Source organism: Balaenoptera ricei, chromosome X (assembly GCF_028023285.1).
Source record: "Balaenoptera ricei isolate mBalRic1 chromosome X, mBalRic1.hap2, whole genome shotgun sequence".
NCBI classification, from domain to species: domain Eukaryota; kingdom Metazoa; phylum Chordata; class Mammalia; order Artiodactyla; family Balaenopteridae; genus Balaenoptera; species Balaenoptera ricei.
Genome location: NC_082660.1, coordinates 69,336,234 through 69,356,279, shown reverse-complemented (window position 1 = coordinate 69,356,279; position 20,046 = coordinate 69,336,234). Strand labels below are relative to the sequence as shown.

The 20,046-nt window shown below is 37.7% G+C and overlaps 1 protein-coding gene and 1 long non-coding RNA gene across 3 annotated transcripts; one reads left to right on the top strand and one right to left on the bottom strand.

The window, feature by feature from the left end:
- Positions 1-3,410: 3,410 nt before the first annotated feature.
- LPAR4 (lysophosphatidic acid receptor 4) lies at positions 3,411-16,819 on the bottom strand. Of its 2 annotated transcripts, XM_059910777.1 has the most exons (5): positions 16,543-16,819; positions 14,195-14,244; positions 13,134-13,235; positions 6,549-7,737; positions 3,411-3,705 (listed from the first exon to the last, which is right to left on the bottom strand). In XM_059910777.1, exon 4 carries the CDS (start codon positions 7,659-7,661, stop codon positions 6,549-6,551), a length of 1,113 nt encoding a protein of 370 aa, XP_059766760.1. In that variant the 5' UTR covers positions 7,662-7,737; positions 13,134-13,235; positions 14,195-14,244; positions 16,543-16,819; the 3' UTR covers positions 3,411-3,705. The 2 variants fall into 2 exon arrangements, with proteins under 2 accessions (XP_059766760.1, XP_059766761.1); XM_059910778.1 differs by lacking the exons at positions 13,134-13,235; positions 14,195-14,244.
- Positions 9,623-19,776, top strand: LOC132357376 (uncharacterized). The gene is made up of 3 exons (XR_009500222.1): positions 9,623-9,722; positions 18,178-18,384; positions 19,418-19,776. It is a non-coding gene; the product is annotated as an uncharacterized LOC132357376 (long non-coding RNA).
- The last annotated feature ends 270 nt before the right edge of the window (positions 19,777-20,046 follow it).

The window sequence follows — 20,046 nt, the reverse complement described above, 5'->3', positions numbered from 1 at the left end:
GTTCAGGTATGAAGGAGAGAGTAGTTAAGAGATGAGGTAGGGGAATAGATATGGGCTTGATCTTGGGGACCCTACCATGGTTAGGTGCTGGATTTCATAAAGACCTACTCATTATCTATGAGACTTTGGGCAAGTTCCTTAACTCTCTGTATCTCAGTTCCCTCACTTGTAAAAGAGAGAGATAATAAGAGTACTTACCTCACAAGATTGTTATGAAGATTAAAAGAGATAATATTTGTAAAGAACAGTGCCTGACACATAGTAAGCATTTGATAGTTATTATATATTAGAACAAGTCTCTTGGTAGCTGATTCGAATTATCCCATATAAATATGGATATATAAGTCTTGGTTCTGCCTTCGATTGGCTGTACGACTTTGGGCATGTTACTTAGGCTCCCAATGCCTCAGTTTTGTCATCTTTAAAACAAGATCATAGCATTTTGTGTGCTACTTCCTGACACATATTGAACATTTGAAATATTTCCATTAATATTGCTATTGTTATTATTCAAACTCTTTCTGGCCTCACATGGGAGTAGGCAGCCACTTTTGTGGAATGTTTTCAAAGGAACTTAAAAGGATTCATTATCCCTAAAACCTCCCTCTTCTTCTCCTTAATGGCTGAAGTTCCACCATTAAAATTGTCTTCCTCATGCTTAAGACCCATAGTCTTGGATGGACAAAGCAGTATTGGTTAAGAACACAGGCTTTAGTGACATACAGAACTAGGATCAAATCAGACTGCCACTTATTAGTTCTATGGCTATTTTAAGTTTCTTCAGCTTATTGAGCCTCAGTTTTATCAACCGTAGAATGCAGCTAATCATAAAACCTCTCTCATAATATTGTAAAATAACACATGTAAAGTTCTTAGTACAGCATCTGGCACTTAGTAAGCACCTTCATCCATATCAGCATTATTATTAAGTACTGTTAGTTCTGGCGCAACATCAGTGAGTTTGGAGTTCCAGTCTTAGAACTATCAGGGACCTCAGAGATAACTAACAACCTGCTCATTTTACTAATAAGGGAACTCAGTCACAAAGAGAGGAAGGGACTTGCCCAAGTTCACAGAGTGAGTAGGAAAGTGGAATATAAAAACCAGATTTGGGCTTCCAACCCAAATCTCTTTATTACAACACAAAGTTAGCATTTAGATCCTTTTCTGGGAGCATGTTTTCCTGAAAGGAATGATGGAGAGAAAGAGTCAGAGAAAGTGACAAAGACAGAGACAGAGAGACAGATAGAAAGCAAATGAGCCTCTTGCTGTAGGATGAAGCCTGAGGGGAGAGGAGGCTGAGGCCATGACATTATCAGCATTGCTGACTGAAAGTTGCCTATCCCTGGGTTTTCATTAACCTTTTGAGATCTCTGTGACTTGAGCAAGAGTGTAAACACCCAAAGGTAGACAGAATAACTACAGAATTTAGACAATTCAGGGCTGCATAACTCCTTTGAAAACAAACATTGGTAATGTGATGTTTTAAAGTCAGAACTTTTTTGCACTTCCTTACATGCATTGCTAAGTATAGCATAAAATTAATTAAAATAATTTTAATTACTTATTTAGAGAGAGGCATCCTCCTCTTTCTAATGTTTACGATCTTTAAAGTTTTAATCCAGTACTGCTGGGAGCCCGAAATTTGGTTTCAGGTATGTGTTCTCCTTTACTTCGCTCCATAGCACTTACCATCATCTGTCATATTACTTTTAGCTTATTTATTTGTTTTTGGCTATGCCTGCTTTGACTCAAGAACATAAGATTTAAAAACAGTTTTTTTCTGTTATTTTCACCACCGCATGCTCAGTGCCTAGAAGGATGTCTGGCACATAGTTGATGTTCAAGAAATTTGTTGAATAAGTAGATGAATGAATTCTTGGTCCCTAGGAATTCCCCCAGCCTATTTCTCAAGAACCTCAAACTGCCTTGAATCAAGGCTAGTCCAGAAGTCCCAGAATCCCAACTGAGGAAGGTGCCCCCTAGTTTTGGCCTTGACACCACCAACTTGAGTAAGGAAGGTAAAAAGCTGAGCAGACAGTTTATCCTAGACTAGTAGTGGGAGTGAGGGCTCTTTGTAATAAGCATTTCATCTATAAGATCAGAGCTCCTCCATGATAAGTAAGAAGGAAAGCTGGTTGCAAGGCACACACAAATCATCCCAATCTTAGAGCTTGCCTGGCTTCCCTCACTGCCACATTTTAGGCTTCACACTGGCTCTACTCCTCTACCCTCCTGGACTCAGTACCTCTCTGGGTGCTTGGGAGAGAAGAGCTTCATTCCCCACACTCAGAGAGAGAAAGAAGGGAAGCAGTGGGAAGTATATAGCTACTCAAAACTCTGAATACAAGGGGAAATTTTTACTCAGTAACCACAGGCAATTTTGGAAAATAAGGCTGTCTGGAGGAAGGCAGTGTACGTTTTGGACTCAGTGGTACACAGGGTAGTGTCAAGAGAAGTGGGACAAGAGAGTTGCAGTACAGAGGCTTTGCCAGAGGCTCAACAGATGATTTACCATTTACCAGAACAGTCATCTCTACCCATCCCAACCCTGCTTCGGTCATTTGAATTAACCAGACTCCTTTTATAAGATGCAAACAACAAAGGGAGGATTAAAAGCAGTGGGTGGAGGGATCAATCATTGGCAACTTAATGTAAATCTGTTCAACGTGTCACTGTCTTGACAGACGTTTATGTATTGTTTTCGGTCCACAAAGAAGCACTATTTCTGCAAGACGTAGGGAGAGATGTTAAAGGGCCACAGGAAAGACAGGTAGAGAGTTTGGGAAACAATACCAAACATAAGGTACAGGGGTTTGGGGGTAGAGACAGAGGTGGAAGAAAGCTAATAAGGATGTGACACCAATGACATGTCCCTATTTTTTTCTGAGGATCTGGTCTAGAAGGTCACTAATGACAAAGTTCTTATAATTTTAAACATAGCCTAGGGCTAATCATGCTGGTCGTGATGTTAAAAAAGGCAGTGTTTGATGTCATCAAATGGGGAACCAATACACAGAGTGGTTTATGAGATGCTGACATTGCTTTCCCTGAGAGTTAGAAGGCATAAGGACAATGACTATGAACTCCCTGTGCTGCTACTCTGGGACCACCACCTGTTTTAGTTATTGATCAGTCAGCCACCTATTTCCAAAATCTTTTAATTGTTGTCAGATTTTTTTTCCTCCCCTGACTTTCCCCAGGCCTCCCAGTCTTCCTAGGATGTTTCCTCAAATCTGAGAAATCAAATTCAAGAGTCAGCTTGGCAATAAAGTCCAAATAAATCAAAGCCAAGTTGCACAAATCAACTTAACCTTTCAACTTGATCTCTGAAAAGTCACCCATGGATTTGCCATTTGCAACTCTGCATTAGTCTTTAGACAGCCTCCAAAACAAAGTACTGGAATTGGTTTGAGAACAAATATACTTTAATAAGTTCTTTCTTGAAGGATGGAGGGAAGATAAAAGAAAATTGTCTCTGGGTGCCCACAAATAAAGGCAAAGTTGAAGGTTCCTTTTTCTCCACATCCTCGCCAACATTTCTTGTTTCTTGTCTTTTTAATAATAGCCATTCTGATAGATGTGAGGTGGTATCTCATTTGACTTGCATATCCCTGATGATTAGTGATGCTGAGCATCTTTTCATGTGCCTGTTGAACATCTTCCTTGGAAAAATGTCTATTCAGGTCTTCTGCACACCTGAAACTAATATAATATTGCATGTCAATTATAATTCAATAAAAAGGGTAAGTTGAATAAATAGTTGACCAAAGTATAACTGCTAGATAATCCAAATGTATTTTATTACATTTAATAAGCATTTAAAATCCAAGTTGTAAATACAGTTGAATGATTGCTTTTGCTTTTAAATGTAAAATAAAAGGCAATTTTACATTTAGTTTACATTACATTTTGTTGGTTACATTGTTAATATGACAAAAGTTTTTATTATTAGCAAGTTATATTAACTATAAAATTGGAAATTACGATAAATTGAAATATGGAAAAGTAAACAAAACTAAATATGGAAATTACACAAAAGGAAACTGGTTTATTGATATATTTTATGTCAACTTGGTTAACATATCCTATTAAATGGTTTGGTGTCATAATCCTAAAATTTCATAATTTTGAGAGTCCAGGGCACAAACAAAAGTTCACATATAGTTTATACTTACAAGAAACAGAAAAGAAAGAATACCAAAAGAAAAAGATTATTCATACTTTGATTACTAATTTGATCTTACAACATAACTTAACAACCAAACTTTAGCTAACTTAACCTAATTTCATCTAACTCAACCTAATGCCTTACATATTCTATCTATTGCATGATTATTTTTAGGACTTTAGATCATGAGGAAAAAGTAATGCCATTTTTGAGAATTCATTTTTATTATTGTTCTATTGTTTTAGCCTTTTTATCACTTAGCTCCTAACCCAGGCACAGATTTGGTGGTTTTTAAAATTACATTAGGCTCTTGGATTTTTATCTAAAAATCTTAGTATTTTTAAATCTACATATGTCAGAAAGAAAAACAAAGGTTAATGAGAGTTTTAACAATTTGCTTATTGCTTTAAAAGTTTTACTTTTTTGTCATTGTTTTATGGTTTTTAATCTTTTTTTAATCTCTCCCTGGCACAAGTTCAGCAACTTACAAGATGCATTGTTCCTGAAAGTTTTACTTAAAAAGTCTTAGCGTTTTAAAATTATCACATCTCCAAATAACTTAAAAATTGATTAAAACATATTTAAGAATATTTTGGTTTTGTTTTGCAGTGCTTTAATTGTGTGTGTAGTATGCATGCAGGATATTTATTTCCACTGCTTCTTATATGAGAACAAATGTAGCATCTTTCAAACTATACCGTGCTCAGAAGTTTTGTTTATAGGTCTTAATATTCTTAAACCTACACTTCATCCAATAAATAGTAAGAGATTATAAGGATGTTTTTGTTGCTTTTGTTGTCTAAGTTAGTTATAAAAAATGTTTTCTCTTCTTTTGTATACCTTTAAATATTGATTTTAATTGCTCCTGAATTAGATGCCAGTTTAGCAGCTTCCTAGCTGCATTTTAATTCAAAGCATCATATGAAAGTTATAGTATTTTGTAAGTTTTAAAAATGCTCAGAAAAAAAGTTCTAAGTTTTTTGTGCGTGTGTTTTTTGTTGTTGTTTTCTAAGGGGTTGTTTTGTTTTATTTTTATTTTTTCCAATTAGGTCCTGACCTGGGCACAAATGCAGCAGATTTCTACCTGTATTATACTCTAAAATTTTTTACAAATAATACAATATTTTTAAATTTACATATACTCAAAAAATAAATAAAATATTAATGCAAGTGTTAAGAATTTTTTGTTGTTTTTATTGTTTTGCAGTTTTTCTGTTTTTTGTTTGTTTGTTTGTATTGGTTTAGTTTGGTTTATGTATTTTTTTTCAATATGCTCCCAACCTGGGCACAAATTCAGCAGCTCTCTGGCTACACTGTGCTCCAAAATTAATATGAAAGAATAAGTAATTTAAAGTTACAGATCTCTAATCCCTCCCCCCAAAAATGATTAATCCAAGTTTTAAAAAACTTTTTTTGTTTTATGGTTTTTTTGTTATTCTTTTGTTTCTAAATTTTTTCAATTTGCTCCTGACCTGGGCACAAATGCAGCAGCTTTCTGGTTGCACTGTGCTCCAAAATTTCATATAGAAAATATTTATAAAAACCAGTCTCTGAAAAGAAGGATAATTGGAAATTCTTAGAAAAAAATGTTGATGTCTCTTAGTTTTTTATGAACATTTGTTGTTTTATGTGATTTTCCATTTTGCCCTGTTTGGGCACATATTTAGCAGCTTTCTGGAGCTGAAGTTTCATATGAGAAATTTAATGTAGTGTAGAAAAAGGAAAACGTTTTTTAAAACTGACACTGCTGGTGACTGCAAATATGTAAATCCAGTTAATCTTCTGTTTCTTCCCAGCCATATTCATGCAAACAAAATTTATGTTTCTGCTTTCAAAACATACACAATAAATTTTGCTAGCTCTTTAAATTTGATACTTTTTATTAATAATGTTAAGCTAAAATATGTTAGTGTGCTAAAATAAACTCAATGACAATTCAAAAAGAAAAAAAAAGACTAGCATATATCAGTAGTAACACAAAAGGTTGTTTTTTTAAAAAAACATAATCCCTGAATTTGTTCTATATTTATAGGCCCAACCTAATTACCAAATACTATTGGAATGGAAATATCTTTTTTAAAGTTTTTAAGTAATCTCCATATCACTAAAGTCAAGGCTACTGTCCACTTATATAATGTGGTACAATGAATTTCCAACCCAGCAGAAGAGTTTGGCAATAACTTTTTGTTGTTGTAATTAGACCTGACCTATAATTATTGAACAAAACAGCCTATGTACAATAAACATTCAAATAAATGTATCTGACTGTATTCAGTACATTATTCTCAATATCATTAGCTTGAAATCTTTTCTCTTATTCATAGCATAGGAAAATCGTAGAAGAAACCATATCTGGACCTAAAGAGAGTTCTCATACCTAGAAGGTGGATTCTAGCATTAATTCACCACCATTATGTGTTGTTTGATCACTAACTTCCTCTTGAATAGGTGGAAGGGAAGGCTTTGTGGTCAGAGGTGTTTCAGTCTTAAACAGAGACTCCATCCTGATATGGGTATTGATGTAGAAGGACTTCTGAAAGGACTCAAGGGTGAAGTAATAGATGAAAGGGTCAAAGCAACAGTTCAGAGTTGCAAGGCACAAGGTGACTGGGTACATAATCTTTGCAAATCTTTCCAACAAGCAATTGGTAATGGCTTGGGAGCGCACTAGGGCATACAGGAAGAGGACGGAGTTATAGGGTACGAAGCATACCACAAAGACTGCCATATGCACTGTGATCATCTTCAGCACTTTTTTCTTATTGGTCCCAATTTGAGACAGTGTAGCAGGCTTACGGAGGGTTTTTAGCACCACAGAAGAGCAAGAGACATTCAGTATCAAAGGAATGATAAAACCAACAACTTCAATAAATATGGTTATCTTGGACAGATAAGTCTTCCATACACGTTTGGAGAAGCCCTCAAAGCAGGTGGTGGTTGCATTGTTGACATTAGTGGTGGAGAATAAAGAGGCTGAAATACCACCACTGAGGACTAGGATCCAGACTCCAGCACACACAATGGCAGAATTCCTCCTGGTCCTAATGGTACGAGATCGGAAGGGATAGACAATGGCCAGGAAACGATCCACGCTAATACAGGTAAGGAAGAGCATGCTCCCATAGATGTTGGTTAGAAATGCAGTCCCAGAGATCTTGCAGAGGGTGTCACCAAAAGGCCAGTGGCGGTTGAAATTGTAAAATATTTTGAAAGGTAGAGTGCAGACAAAGAGCAAATCAGAGAGGGCCAGATTGGTGATGAAAACAGCCGTCTCACTTCTCATTTTCATGCGGAAGCAGAAGACAAACAGAGAGGCACTGTTGGTTATCAGACCCAGGATGAATACAACACTGTAGACAGCACCATTCAGATTATACTTGAAGGAATCATCAACAATGCAAGTATTATTGGCAGTAGCATTGCCCAACCTGGGTCTGAGGCTTGAATTTAAATCTTGGAATTGGAAGTCAATGAATCTTCTGTCACCCATGGATTTTTGTCAGGAGGCCTGCTGGCTGCAGGGTTCAGCACTCTGAGACTAAGGACTGGTAGGAAATGTTTTCCTCCTATGGGAGACAAGATGGAACCAGTCATCAAATCTACCTTCCATCCACGATTTCTGTGGAGTAAAAGATATTCTGTCTACCCAGACTGGAAATAACATGCACATTCAATTCAGTTTAACAAATACCTTTTGAGTACCTACCATATGTTAAAAGGTACTACAAGAGTATGTTGCAGGAGTAGGAGAGATCACACTCAAGACAGTAAGTGCAATACTGTAGCACTGCAATGCACAGGAATAAGGTATTTGTTTTTTGGGAGCCCAAGGCCGGTAGGGGCAGGGTGGGGGCGGGGAGGACTCTGATGGTTAAAACAATGTTAATACTTTGAAGTTTGTATGACTTTTTAACTTTCAAAAGCATGTTTTATTTGATTCCTACAAGTACACCATAAGGCAGGCAAGGCAGGAATTTATCACCATGTTACAGAAGCAGAAACTGAGGCTTATGTAATTTAGAATTACAATAATGTCAGAAATGGAAGAACATATAAATGATACAGTCAGAACCAGAATTCAGGTGTTTTTAAAAAAATCCTAACTAAAGGATTATCAAGCTACTCTAAATTATCAATACATTGTCTACTTTCCAGTATTACTAAACTTCATTGTCTGAGTATTAGTTCTACTGCACAAGAGTACAGGTGGATATGGGACCTCCAGGACAACCTCTTTAAAAAGTTATGAGTAAACTCCTGAATTAAAATGTTGATTCACCTTTTCTTCCAAAATATAAGTTTAGAGAGCAGGGATCACTCAGTATATTAAAGCTTCTGACTAAAACTTTTTTCACGATACTACATTGCCTTTATAGAGAGATATTTCAAATGACAATCTCAATGTTTCCCTCTTTCAGACTATGGTTCCTTTCCAAGCTTCTTTCATGCCAGACCCTAAGCCTTGGGTATTTTCCTACTCCCTCTCCCACTGCCCTTTCCATCAGTTACTATCATGCCTTCAGCTCTTAAAATGGCCCTGGTCAATAAAGCCTTTTCTGGCTGAATACAAGTGAAATATGAAAGGTAGATTTGAGGTGAACAACCATCCCCCTGTACATTTCTGATCTGGCCAGTTACATGCCCTCTGCCTGCCACCACTTGTACACGTGGCTGTCACTGACTAATCATCTTTGTTGGGTATCTGAACCATCATTGTTCAAAGGTGCATATAGAAATCTTACTAACCTTCTCCTAGGTCAACAGCTGCCATTGGAGGACTGTCTTCTGAATGCTCTATAATACACTATGAACAAGTTGCAGCTGAATGAATTGTTTTCAATGAGGAAGATATGGAATAAAAGTGGTCTTTGTTCTTGACATATCCAGTAATGGGTTTTCATATGACTATATTTTAAAATGTGAAAACCATTTCTCTGAAGTGATTCCTCCTTATGTCACTCTTTCCTTCCACCTCCCAGGGAACAGGTCAAAGGGCCTCTGTATCAGAGAAGGGAGTGGCAGGGGGAACCTGCCAGAGATATAGTGGCCTGAAGTCACTTCAACCAGTGTTTGGCCTGAGGGGAAAAAAACTGGTTTGAGAAAAAAAAATCACTCACTGCAGTGCCCAGAATGAGAGCTGACCTTGGAGAATATAGGGTGCAAAGCAAAGGGCTGGCATTTTTAAGAGTTAAAGTTTTAAAGTTAAAATTGGAAGTGTGCCGTTCCTGATTTCTCATTCAACAAAGCTTTATGGAGTGCCTCCCCTGAGCCTAACACTGCTCTAAGATCATATTCCTTCTTGGCCATTTCATCTCACAGGCCCAGCTCAACTTTTGCCAAAAGTAACCTTGGTATACGAAAACAGGCTATAGTTGGAACCTTGACAAAGTAAGGTCCAGGAGGAAAAAAAAAACAGAGAAGGAAGAAATAAAAATAGATTGGGAGAGCAGAAGAGAAGATGGCAAAGAAAGTAGCAGAGAAGGAAAAACTGAAGAATTGAGAGAAAAGGGAGAAGAAAAGACAAAAAAAGAGAAGACCTTGCTGGAGAGAGGTCAGTGCTTCCATCTAATTTGTATTAAGGGCTTGGAGGGTACTCCCAAATTATAATTCCTCCAATTCCACCCTCTCTACCTTGCTTCATCTCACTTCTTCCAATTTTCTCAGAAAGAACAGTACGCAAATGACCAAAGGGGTGGCAGAAAGAAAAAGAGTGGCAAACTTAACTTCTCAACTGCTTAAACCACATTATATACTATTTTACACCCCCACACGCTACCCATTAGGCTGGAAGTCATTTTTTTCCATTGTTGAAAGAAATCAAGATAGTCAAAAATATCCTTCTAACATAGTCACACAATCTAAAGAAATTACGGGAATGCAAAACCCCTAACATTAAAGCCAAGCTTCATTCACTATGATCTGCTTGCACCTGCCTTCTACAAAAAGTACTGCTAATAAGGTTATTTTATTTGAAAAATGTTTTCATAATAGAAGTCTTTTCACATTTGCTCAGACTCCCTCCAGTCTGCCCACTGGTGACCCTTTTACACAGTATACTTCTAGCTCACTGGCTATGTATTATTTTGTACTTCCCAAGATGGCATGTTTCAAATAGGTGAGCTTTGCTCCCCAGTTTTCTATTCAGTTTTATATCTCCCAGAACATATACACTATACCCACAGCAGGCAGTCTGCAAAAGCCTGGCACTTCTGCTTTGCTGCTTTGAGTAACCAAATCCTGTGGGAAAGAAAGGGCTACAGACAAGAAAGCATTACAGTCTCAATCCTGAAGAGAGAGCATGGGAAAACTGTCACTAAGGCCCTATTCATAGCTTTCCCTTGCTCAAACACACAGCCCCTTTGCTGTCTAGCAGTGAGGGTGTGGTGCTGGGATTTAACACAGCACTGTAAGCAAGGAGTTCTATTTCTGATTCAGACACTGGTTCACTCTGTAACTTGGCTATACTGTTTCTCTTCCCTGTATAAACATTACCTCTGAGCCTCACAGCTGAGGCTAGGAAGATTCAACAGGGCTTGTGAGTAGCTTTATGAGCTTGACCAGCATTCAGCCCAACCTAACCACAAAGAAACATTACAGGAGTTTTTTCCTTCTCCCTCCCCTGGCACAACTGGACACCTATGTCTCTGTCTTTCTTGGTATGCTGAACTTCATATTAGCAACACATCTTTCTCCTAACACCATGTATACCCTTTACTTCAGAAATCCCCCCTTGAGTTTCAACCTTAACTACACAATTTTGTCATAATGGGACAATCCAGGAGTGTGTCCCAAAAGGAATATCTCCCACTGAGCTATGGTTAAAAAAAAATCAGAGAGGCATTTGGCTCTTAAACTAATTCTGAAGGAGAATCAGTGAAAAAGAAACAAGGTCTCTTTTCTGACTGGCTTCCTTTCTTTTGACTGAAATAAACAGTGTTTTTTAACCACTGGATTTTCCTAAATGGCTAACATATTGTGCACTGAATGGAGGCAAAGGGCCAACACTTGAGCTTCAGATGAGATGAAGAAGAAAAAATATAGGCTGACACAGTTAATTACATCTTTCACTGCAAGTAGCATTAGACTATTATCTTGTGAAGACCTTTACAGCCAATTATTCTAACAATTAATCACCTAGGGGTTCAGAGTGCTGATTGCATGTATTTTCAGTGACAATGGACAGGAAGCAGGTCACCTGGAGGTTGACCAAAGAGAAATCTAACCCTCGCTGAATTTTTAACTTTGACCTACACACATGGAGCCAGTTTGGGCAGTTCATAGTAGTGTTCACAACGTTTTTCCCTTATAAATTATAAAATTTCTAATCATAATGAAATATACCATGTTTGCAGTCTTTTGGGCTCCTGGAGGAAGTAGAGTTAGCCTTTTTGCCCTATAAAGATGAATACCTAAATCACTTCACTAAGTGCTAAATTTTCAGGTAATACATTGGAAACAAAGCTCTAATTTCTGGCATATGCCCAGTAGCCCAGAAAGGCTGGCTTGCTTTTGTTCCCTACAGAAGACAATCCAGAACTCAGGGAGACAAGGCCTTGAAGGCAGAGTATACTTAAATTTTCTTGCTTTGCTCCCCTTTTAATGAGCTTGGGTCAGATCAGAGTGCTTCTGATCCCCAGAGCATTTCCTCTTTCTACTGGTCGAAGTTTAGGAACACTGACACAATAGTTTTCGGAGGAAGCTGAAACCTATTGTGTCCTTTCTATAAATATCTAGCAGTGAAGCAAACTAAAAAATACAAAAATGTTGCAAAAATACAGATTAAAACCATCCTGCTGGAGTAATAGGGAATATGTCTAGACTGCCGCTCCTCAGATGAGTGGCTGCTAACAGAGAAGACTCCTTAAGGAAATCTTCTAGGCCAAGTCACAAGCACAGATCACAATCATTCACACGGTTCCAATTGATGTTCCTATGCATTGGCTGATGTTTCATAATAGTTTTCAAAACACAACCTAGCCTTATAAAATTACATATGGAGGAAACCATAGGTAAATGTTTCACTCTAGAACTGAGCTGGGAAATTGATCTATATCAGGTCTCATCTCAAACAAGCCTCTCTGTGTCAAATGTTTAGATTGACAAGCTCGTTTATTTTATTTTTTTGTCCTCATTTATTTTTATGCAGAAATATCCTTTTGAAAAAGGCTTTCTATGTTAAATTTGGTTCACACTAAGATTATTATGGCTGTTTTGTCCCCCTACTTTATTTGAAAAGAGCAGGAAATTGACACAGGCCCTAATCTGAGCAGTTCCTATCCTCAGTGTTTAACTTGATTTTTTTCACCAAAAAATATTCCAGTCTCTCACTAACCCTTCACTTGATAACACAGTCTAATTTTTGGAAAATAATGTGGTTTAGTGCTCAATATGATGGGACCAAAGTTTGCATCAACCCTACTAAAGTAGAATTTTCCCTAGCAGTAAGTTATAGAGTAAGACAACTGTAGACAAATTGCTCAACCTAATCTAATGAAATTGTCTAGAGTCTTCAGACTTAATATCTCATCTCAGCAGAAGCCCCAGACCTTTTGGGGAAAAAAATTAGGTATTCCTATAAGAGCCCATTTCCAAATCCTGTGAGGCTCATAAATTCCAGCTAGGAATCTGGCTTTATTTCACATAGTTGAACAGATAAATTAGTTATCAATTTGCATACCAATTCATCTGATATACTTGGATACTGATCCTGATAATATGAACAAAAGCCATGTCTCCCACTCCTAAAGGCATATACCAGTGGCAGAGAAGGTTTAAACCAAAGAATCAATATTCTTTTACATCAAATCTGCCTGGATTATAATAAACAATTACAACTCTTCCATTCATTCTGGATGTTTGGATCATATAACCTATAATAAATTGGAAGCACTGGTTAGAAAAAAAGTTGGAGAATAAAATTAAGAATTTTAGAGAAAGTTATTACCAGGACAGTGGTACTCACCACATTAGTTCAAACCAAATTCTGGAACCAATTTTATCCAAAACTTGGGTGATCAATGAACTTTCTGGAGGTACTGTTGTTAGAGATTTCCTCCAATGGATGCTGTGAAATAGAATTAGTCACAATAGTGTGCCATGGAGAGAGCTTTTCAATAAAATGTATACCAAAATCATAAGGTAAAGAAATATATTACATGATATAAATCAGAGTAAATGAGAGCCAACATATTTTAAAATGGTATCTAAATGCTTTGGATTTCATTATTACAGAGTTGCAGATAACATTTTATTTTCAAAGCTTGTTACTGCTATGTCATATTTTGTTAGTTATATTGACACACATAAAGTCCATGAGTTTATGTAACTTATAATCACTTAAAGATAACTAGTGACAAAAGGCATAAAAATACTTCTTCCACTTTATAAGGTAATACATTACATTAAAAATAACTGAACAAAGATTTATTTGTCCTGAAGTTGTATTGGTTCTTTGTGGTTTTTTTCTGTTTTATTTTCTTTTCTTTTTCCCTGGCAACAACTGTTACTATTGGGCAGGAGCCTTGATAGGGGAAGAGGAAAGAAGACTGGAACAACACGTAGAGACCTTACTGCCTTGTCTCTAACACCCCCCCCAACCCAGCTGGATTTCTTTCTTCCCTGAACTATAGTGATATGAGCAAGTCTTCAATTACTGGGTGTTAGCACACTGACAATCACTGCTGCCTCTACTAGGATGTTCTAGGCCAACCTAATATAGTATGTCTGTAACATCTTCAAATCACAATTCTACCCAAAACACTTGTATAGAACCAGAAATACTCTGCAATGGAATTCATACAGGTAGCGACTGAATTTGAACCCTACTCACTTACTGCCTGTAAAGTAGAATCATCTGCTAGTGGCAAACTTACACTATCATCACATCTCACCCCCTTCTGAAGGTGGCCTAAACAAAGCAGACTGCTATGCTTCAACTCTCCTGAAATAATTTTTCTTTAATCTAAGGGAATCAAAACTTAAAAAATAAAATCATTAGATAATTTAAAATATATTTGAGATCACCTTAACATTAAGGAGAATTGATTTTCACACTCCTCCAGAGAGCAGTATTCCTGGAATGAAATTAATATTATTTTACTGGTTTATCTTAAAGAAAGATAGAAGCATTAACATTTCTTTCTTTTATGGCTTTCACAATTGATACAGATTATAAAGAAAACTTCTTTTTGTTTAGAATCAAAGCAAACCAGGAAGTTCAAATACCCAGAAATTTTCATATTTGGTGTTAATTCAATATAGCCACGTCCAGGCACATCACTAGCTAACTGTGTGAGACCAAGTCATAGTCCCTTTCTGTACCTCAGTTTCTCTTCTCCCTCCATCTTTGCCTTGATTAATAGCAGCCTTCAACTCATGTTATGGCAGTGTGGCCTCACTGGCTGTTCCCTCCTGTCAGTGTTTTTACCTGCTCCCATTTGTCACTGCAAAAAAAATTTTTTTAAGCCCTCGAAGTCTGAGATAAGGGGAATTAATTTTTATTAGACTCAATGAAATTATTGCTAGATTTATTTTTTAATTGATGTATAATTTACATATAACATTATATTAGTTTCAGGTGTACAACATAATGATTCAATCGATATTTGTATATATTGTGAAATGATCATCACAGTAAGTCTAGTCAACATCCATCACCATACGTAGTTTAGATTTATTTTAGTATCAGAAGTAAATATTATTAATTATTGTCAGAAGCTAAGGATCACAGATCAAGCTGCCATTTATATCGTAAAGTCTCCCTAATATCCTCATTTTCCTCATCCTCTGTCCTTATGCCCATATCAGCTCTAATTGCCTAGGTCTTAATCCTTGACCTTTTCTACCTGTTCCCCGGTCACCTCTCTCCTCAAAATATAAGGTTATCGAAATACTTCAGAACATAACTATAGAGAATCAGTACACTACTTATCCCATGCCTTGCTCTGATGACTTGCTCTAATTACTTATCTACTAAAAGTGAGGCTTGATTCCCAATGGTAGGTAAACTCCTATTAAGCTCCCAATTTTCAGTACTAGTATTCACAAACACATTAGTGAGTTTTTTCCTCCCCTGTAAGAAGGCCAAGAGTAGACTATACACAATGACCATACACAGAGAAAAAAAGGCAACTATACAATTAAGCCTTGACCATACCACAGTAAAGGCAACAATTCTCATTGCATTTTCTGTCAAATGGAATTGAATAGATCAAGCTTTAGCTAAACTTGGCCTGAGTGTTTCTGTAGGGTATATTCCCAGTCCTCTCTTTAACTTTTGTGAGTACACATTCTGAAAGGCAGGTCTGATTGTTCCAATAGGGCTTTGATTTGCATCTCTGATTAGCAGGAGATGCTTTAGAGTGTAGCCCCCATCAAGTGTATCAGCTGAACTCATCCTTTATAGGAACAGCACATTTCATCTGTGACAAGGCAAAAGGATTTACAATCTATACTGATGGGATATGTTATTTGAAATTTTGTTCTGAAAAATAAACATGTTTCAAAGCCACTGAATAATTTGGAGCTTAGGTTATTATTGTTGTCTTCATGTTGGTCAAGGAAAAAGAAAGCTGGTATAATTTGGTAAGGTAGCAAAGTGAATAACCCCACCAAGCTGTGAAATGTTCTAATCTTCGAATTTGTCTGGTCTTTTCCACAGTGGAATAATAATAAATTACATTGCTCAATTTCCTAAAACAAAGTAACCAAAATACAATATTTATCAATTCAACAAAATCTTTTGTAAGTAAAAATCTTAAAAATATTCAGGATATACAAGAAGAGAATTTTAAATATGTCACATTATTGCATTTGTATGGAAAATAGCACTTAGGTTCACATATAAGGGCAAATTCCATTTATGCCAGAATTAGTTTTTCATTGAAATGTGTTTCTTCCTTTATGGTCTAGTTCATGAATTATTCAATATAACAAATGTCACATTCTCCATAAATCAATTAGGCATCAAAGGCACGCTGCTGTATAGTTTTACTAGAAGAAACCTCATCAAAATAGAAGCCACATTAGCTCACAATCAATTGTAAACCAAAGAAATATAAAGCTAGCCAAAAGAATTTCTAAATTGCTCTACTCTGTGATTTTAAATCATCTCTTTAGGACAACTGTGTTTACATGAAACAACAGCCTGAAAATCTTGTATCTCTTCCACTGAAACAGTATTATTGCCAAAACAATAGAAATTCCTGCTTTTTTTTTTAACCATTCGACTCGAAGATCCCTGTTCAGCACTTCAGAGTTGAAATCTAACTTCTTTCCCCAAACACTCTAAGCATCAGTGTTTCCACTGAAGTTTGTTATGCCATCCCCCCACCACCAAACGCCCGAATCAAATCTTTCTCAAAGAGACTTACCCCAAGAAAGAGTGTGCTAGATGAGAGAGTGTGCTCATGCCTGTAGACAATTAGCTAATAAACATGTAAACGGGCAACTCGCACTTTAGAAGTGCATATTTTAATCTATTATTCTTTTTTAGAGGGAAAGTTTAGCCCAGCCCAAAGTAGCAGACTCTGGGCTGCCGAAGCTTCTTACAGCAAACTGCTCATTCTGAAAATGTGAGCTTATTTACATTTATCTCTTTCCCTTTGTTAAGGAACGGCCCTCTTGAATGCTGTAGCTGGCATGCCTTTAACAAACAGGACGCAAGAAAAGGCCCAAAGTCCGGGCCGGAGCGTAGGGCCGGGGGAACTCTTGGGGGTCTCAATAGGAAATGCTTTTCATTGGATAAGGAGGCATTATTAGGAGCAGAGATCCCGCCCAATCCCCTGTGCTCCATCGTTCCCTCAGTCACCAATCACTGGACTGAAGAAGTTTTTCCTTAAAGAGCATTGCCCAGGAAAAGCAGTTTTCACAGTCAAGAATTGGCGGCTTAAGTGCCACTTCACAATATAAAAAGTGTCTTTCCTGACCAATTAATCCGCAGAGAAAGTCTTTGTGCCTGTCTTTGCTGCAGGACGGCTATCCTCCCCCACCCTCTTACAATTCTAATGAGGAGGAGGAGACGAAACTCCAAACTGGGAGGAGTGTTTCACTTATGAGCAGCCCATGTTTGTTCCAACTTTATTAAAATAATTACAATAACAATCTTAATAATAAGTAGGGGGCGGGGAAAGGCAAAAGTGATTGGTGCCGTAAATACATTCCTATTATACTATGCAAAATTAAATCCCCACCACCACCACAATAAAATAAAATTTAATACTATACTCACTTACTTAAGCCAGTGCAGTGCCCTCAGGTGGAGATGTGCTGGGGTCCCAGAGCTCTACTACCCACCTTCCATGCACTAGGGAGTGCTCTGTGGCAAAAGGAGGGTCTACACTTCTCTTAAATAACTGCCTGGCAGGACATCTAATTACCATGAGATTTTTCAGAGGTTTGCTAAAACCCAAAATAAATAGTACAGATGCAATTTGTTTATAATGGGAAGTTATCTTCAACTGTATACCTACTTCCCCCTGGGCAAGTTCTTTTCCTATAGGTTTACTGCCTTGGTTGCTCACACTGCTTTCTTTTCCTCCCTATTTTTTCTCCTTCCCTCCTTCTCTTTGATCTGAATTTGTTGCAGAAATTCATTCACCCAACTGTAACTTCATTGCTAGCTCTTCCCCTCTGCCAGTTCCCTTCATCCTTCTCTCCTCTTCCTCCACTCACTGCCAATACTACCACCAACAGCAACCCCTCCCCCTTCTCTGTAACTCTTGGGCCAAGGATAAGGTGCTTTCTTACTCTGGGCAGAGCATTGCTCCTGGAGAATTGAGGGATCCTCTGACTGCTTCAAGACCTCAATCTGTGTAATTAAGCTGCCTCCCAAATAAGGCATGCTTCATGTTTGTTTATTCTCCCTCTTTCTACAGCTCTATTGTGGCTGTTCTCACTAAGAGTCAAGGCTAGTAAACAAGTGAGTGTGAAGCTGATACTAGCCTTGTTACTTGTGACTTATTCTAAAAAGCACTTTCTCTGTCGTTTCCTCTCTCCCCCACCCCCAGTCTCTGCTCTTTCTGTTCCCCTCTCTACTTATCTCAGGTATGTCTATTTCTGTCAGTTGCTGAATTGGCTATGTCTCCACAAGTGGTCATTCATCCACTCTGGGCCTGGATCAGTCCTTGGCATATTTATCAGTCTACAAGAGAAAGACACAGTCACTGCCCTGCAGTGCCTCACAGTCTAGCTGGGGACACAAGACACATGAAAGAGTGAGTAGCAAAGGCAAATTTTGAAAACTATTAAAGTTATTGTATGGAGAGTAAGTTTTATAATGGATCAGAGGCTGAAGTCCCATGGATAAGTCCAGAAGGGCTTCCCGGAGGAGGTGGAATTCGATCTGGACCTTGATGGATAATTAGTATTTAAATAAGCCAAGAAAAGAAGGAGAAATCTTTTCAGGTGTCCAGACACAAGTGATAAAATGAAGTAGGTGTAAAGTGAATCACGGTGAAAATGAAACTGGTTTGTGAAAAGAAAAAATGGGTAATGAGAAGAGCTTTTTTCAGGAGTGCTCAATTGTAACAACTCAATGCACTACACTGATTAAAGTCAACTTAATAGTCGTGGTCACTGTCTATCTGTATGTATGACCAGCTCATTATTTTTCTCCTCTTTGGATTAAAATTCCTCAGTCTTCCAGTTCATCTGCCTTCATTTCTCCTTAAGGTACTCAAGTACTTTTCTGATTAATCTCACAAATGACTCCCAGGTTGTTTATCATATCACTGGGTCAGATGCCCTTCTAGCATCATTCTTTCTCTACCTGAGTTCCAGCCTCACTGACCTACTTCATCTTCCTAGAATGAGATATGATCTCTCACACCATAGACATTTCTACATGCTAGTCCCCTTGCCTGTAACACTCTCCCCCTCTCTAGCCTCCCCTTCACCAAGGTAATTCTTACTCCTCCTTCAGAAATTATCCCAGTAATCATGTCTTCAGGGAACCTTTCCTTAACCTTTCAGGTCATATCCACTTATTATATGTTCTTACAGCATCATGGACCTTTTCTTCATTGCATTCATCACAGGTATAAGTTTACATGATGCTGTGATTTTTTTTATTTGTGTGATAATTTGATTGTCAGTCTCTCCCAACTGCAAACTCCAAGAGGATAGGGTCTATATCTACGTAATTCAAAATTACTATTAGTAGTGTTCTCAAAAACTCTTCTCTCTTGCCTAAGCAGAGCAGCAGTGTGTTAATTGTTTTGTTTTGTTTTGTCTTGTTTTATGCATCAGGTGAAAACCTGTGCCATTTGATCCCTTTACAAACAAGCCCACATCAAGGTGTTATTTTACAACAAAGAGTACAAACACATAAGGAAAAAAAGTCCTATGAACAAGAAAGTTCTGGGCTTCCCTGGTGGCGCAGTGGTTGAGAATCTGCCTGCCAATGCAGGGAACACGGGTTCGAGCCCTGGTCTGGAAGGATCCCACATGCCGCGGAGCAACTGGGCCCGTGCACCACAACTACTGAGCCTGTGCGTCTGGAGCCTGTGCTCCAAACAAGAGAGGCCGCGATAGTGAGAGGCCCGCGCACCGCGATGAAGAGTGGCCCACGCTTGCCACAACTGGGGAAAGCCCTCGCACAGAAACGAAGACCCAACATAGCCATAAATAAATAAATTAAATAAATTAAAACGTACAATTCAAATTAAAAAAAAAAAAAGAAAGTTCTGAAGCTTATCCACTGTCATCTCCTTCTGCTCTCACCTCAAAATCCTCACTGTGAACATTCTGGTTGGGCTTGCTCTAATATTTGTAAGGTGGAAGGGGGAAAGTGAAAGCTTCTCCAAGGTGTTCCCCAAACAGCCAGTTTATAGCCTCACAACTTAACCCAAAAAGTCATTTAAAAAAAATGTCTTCAT

Bases quoted from the DNA above. Each gene is read 5' to 3' on its own strand.
- LPAR4 (XM_059910777.1), bottom strand. From the start codon at position 7,661: ATGGGTGACAGAAGATTCATTGACTTCCAATTCCAAGATTTAAATTCA.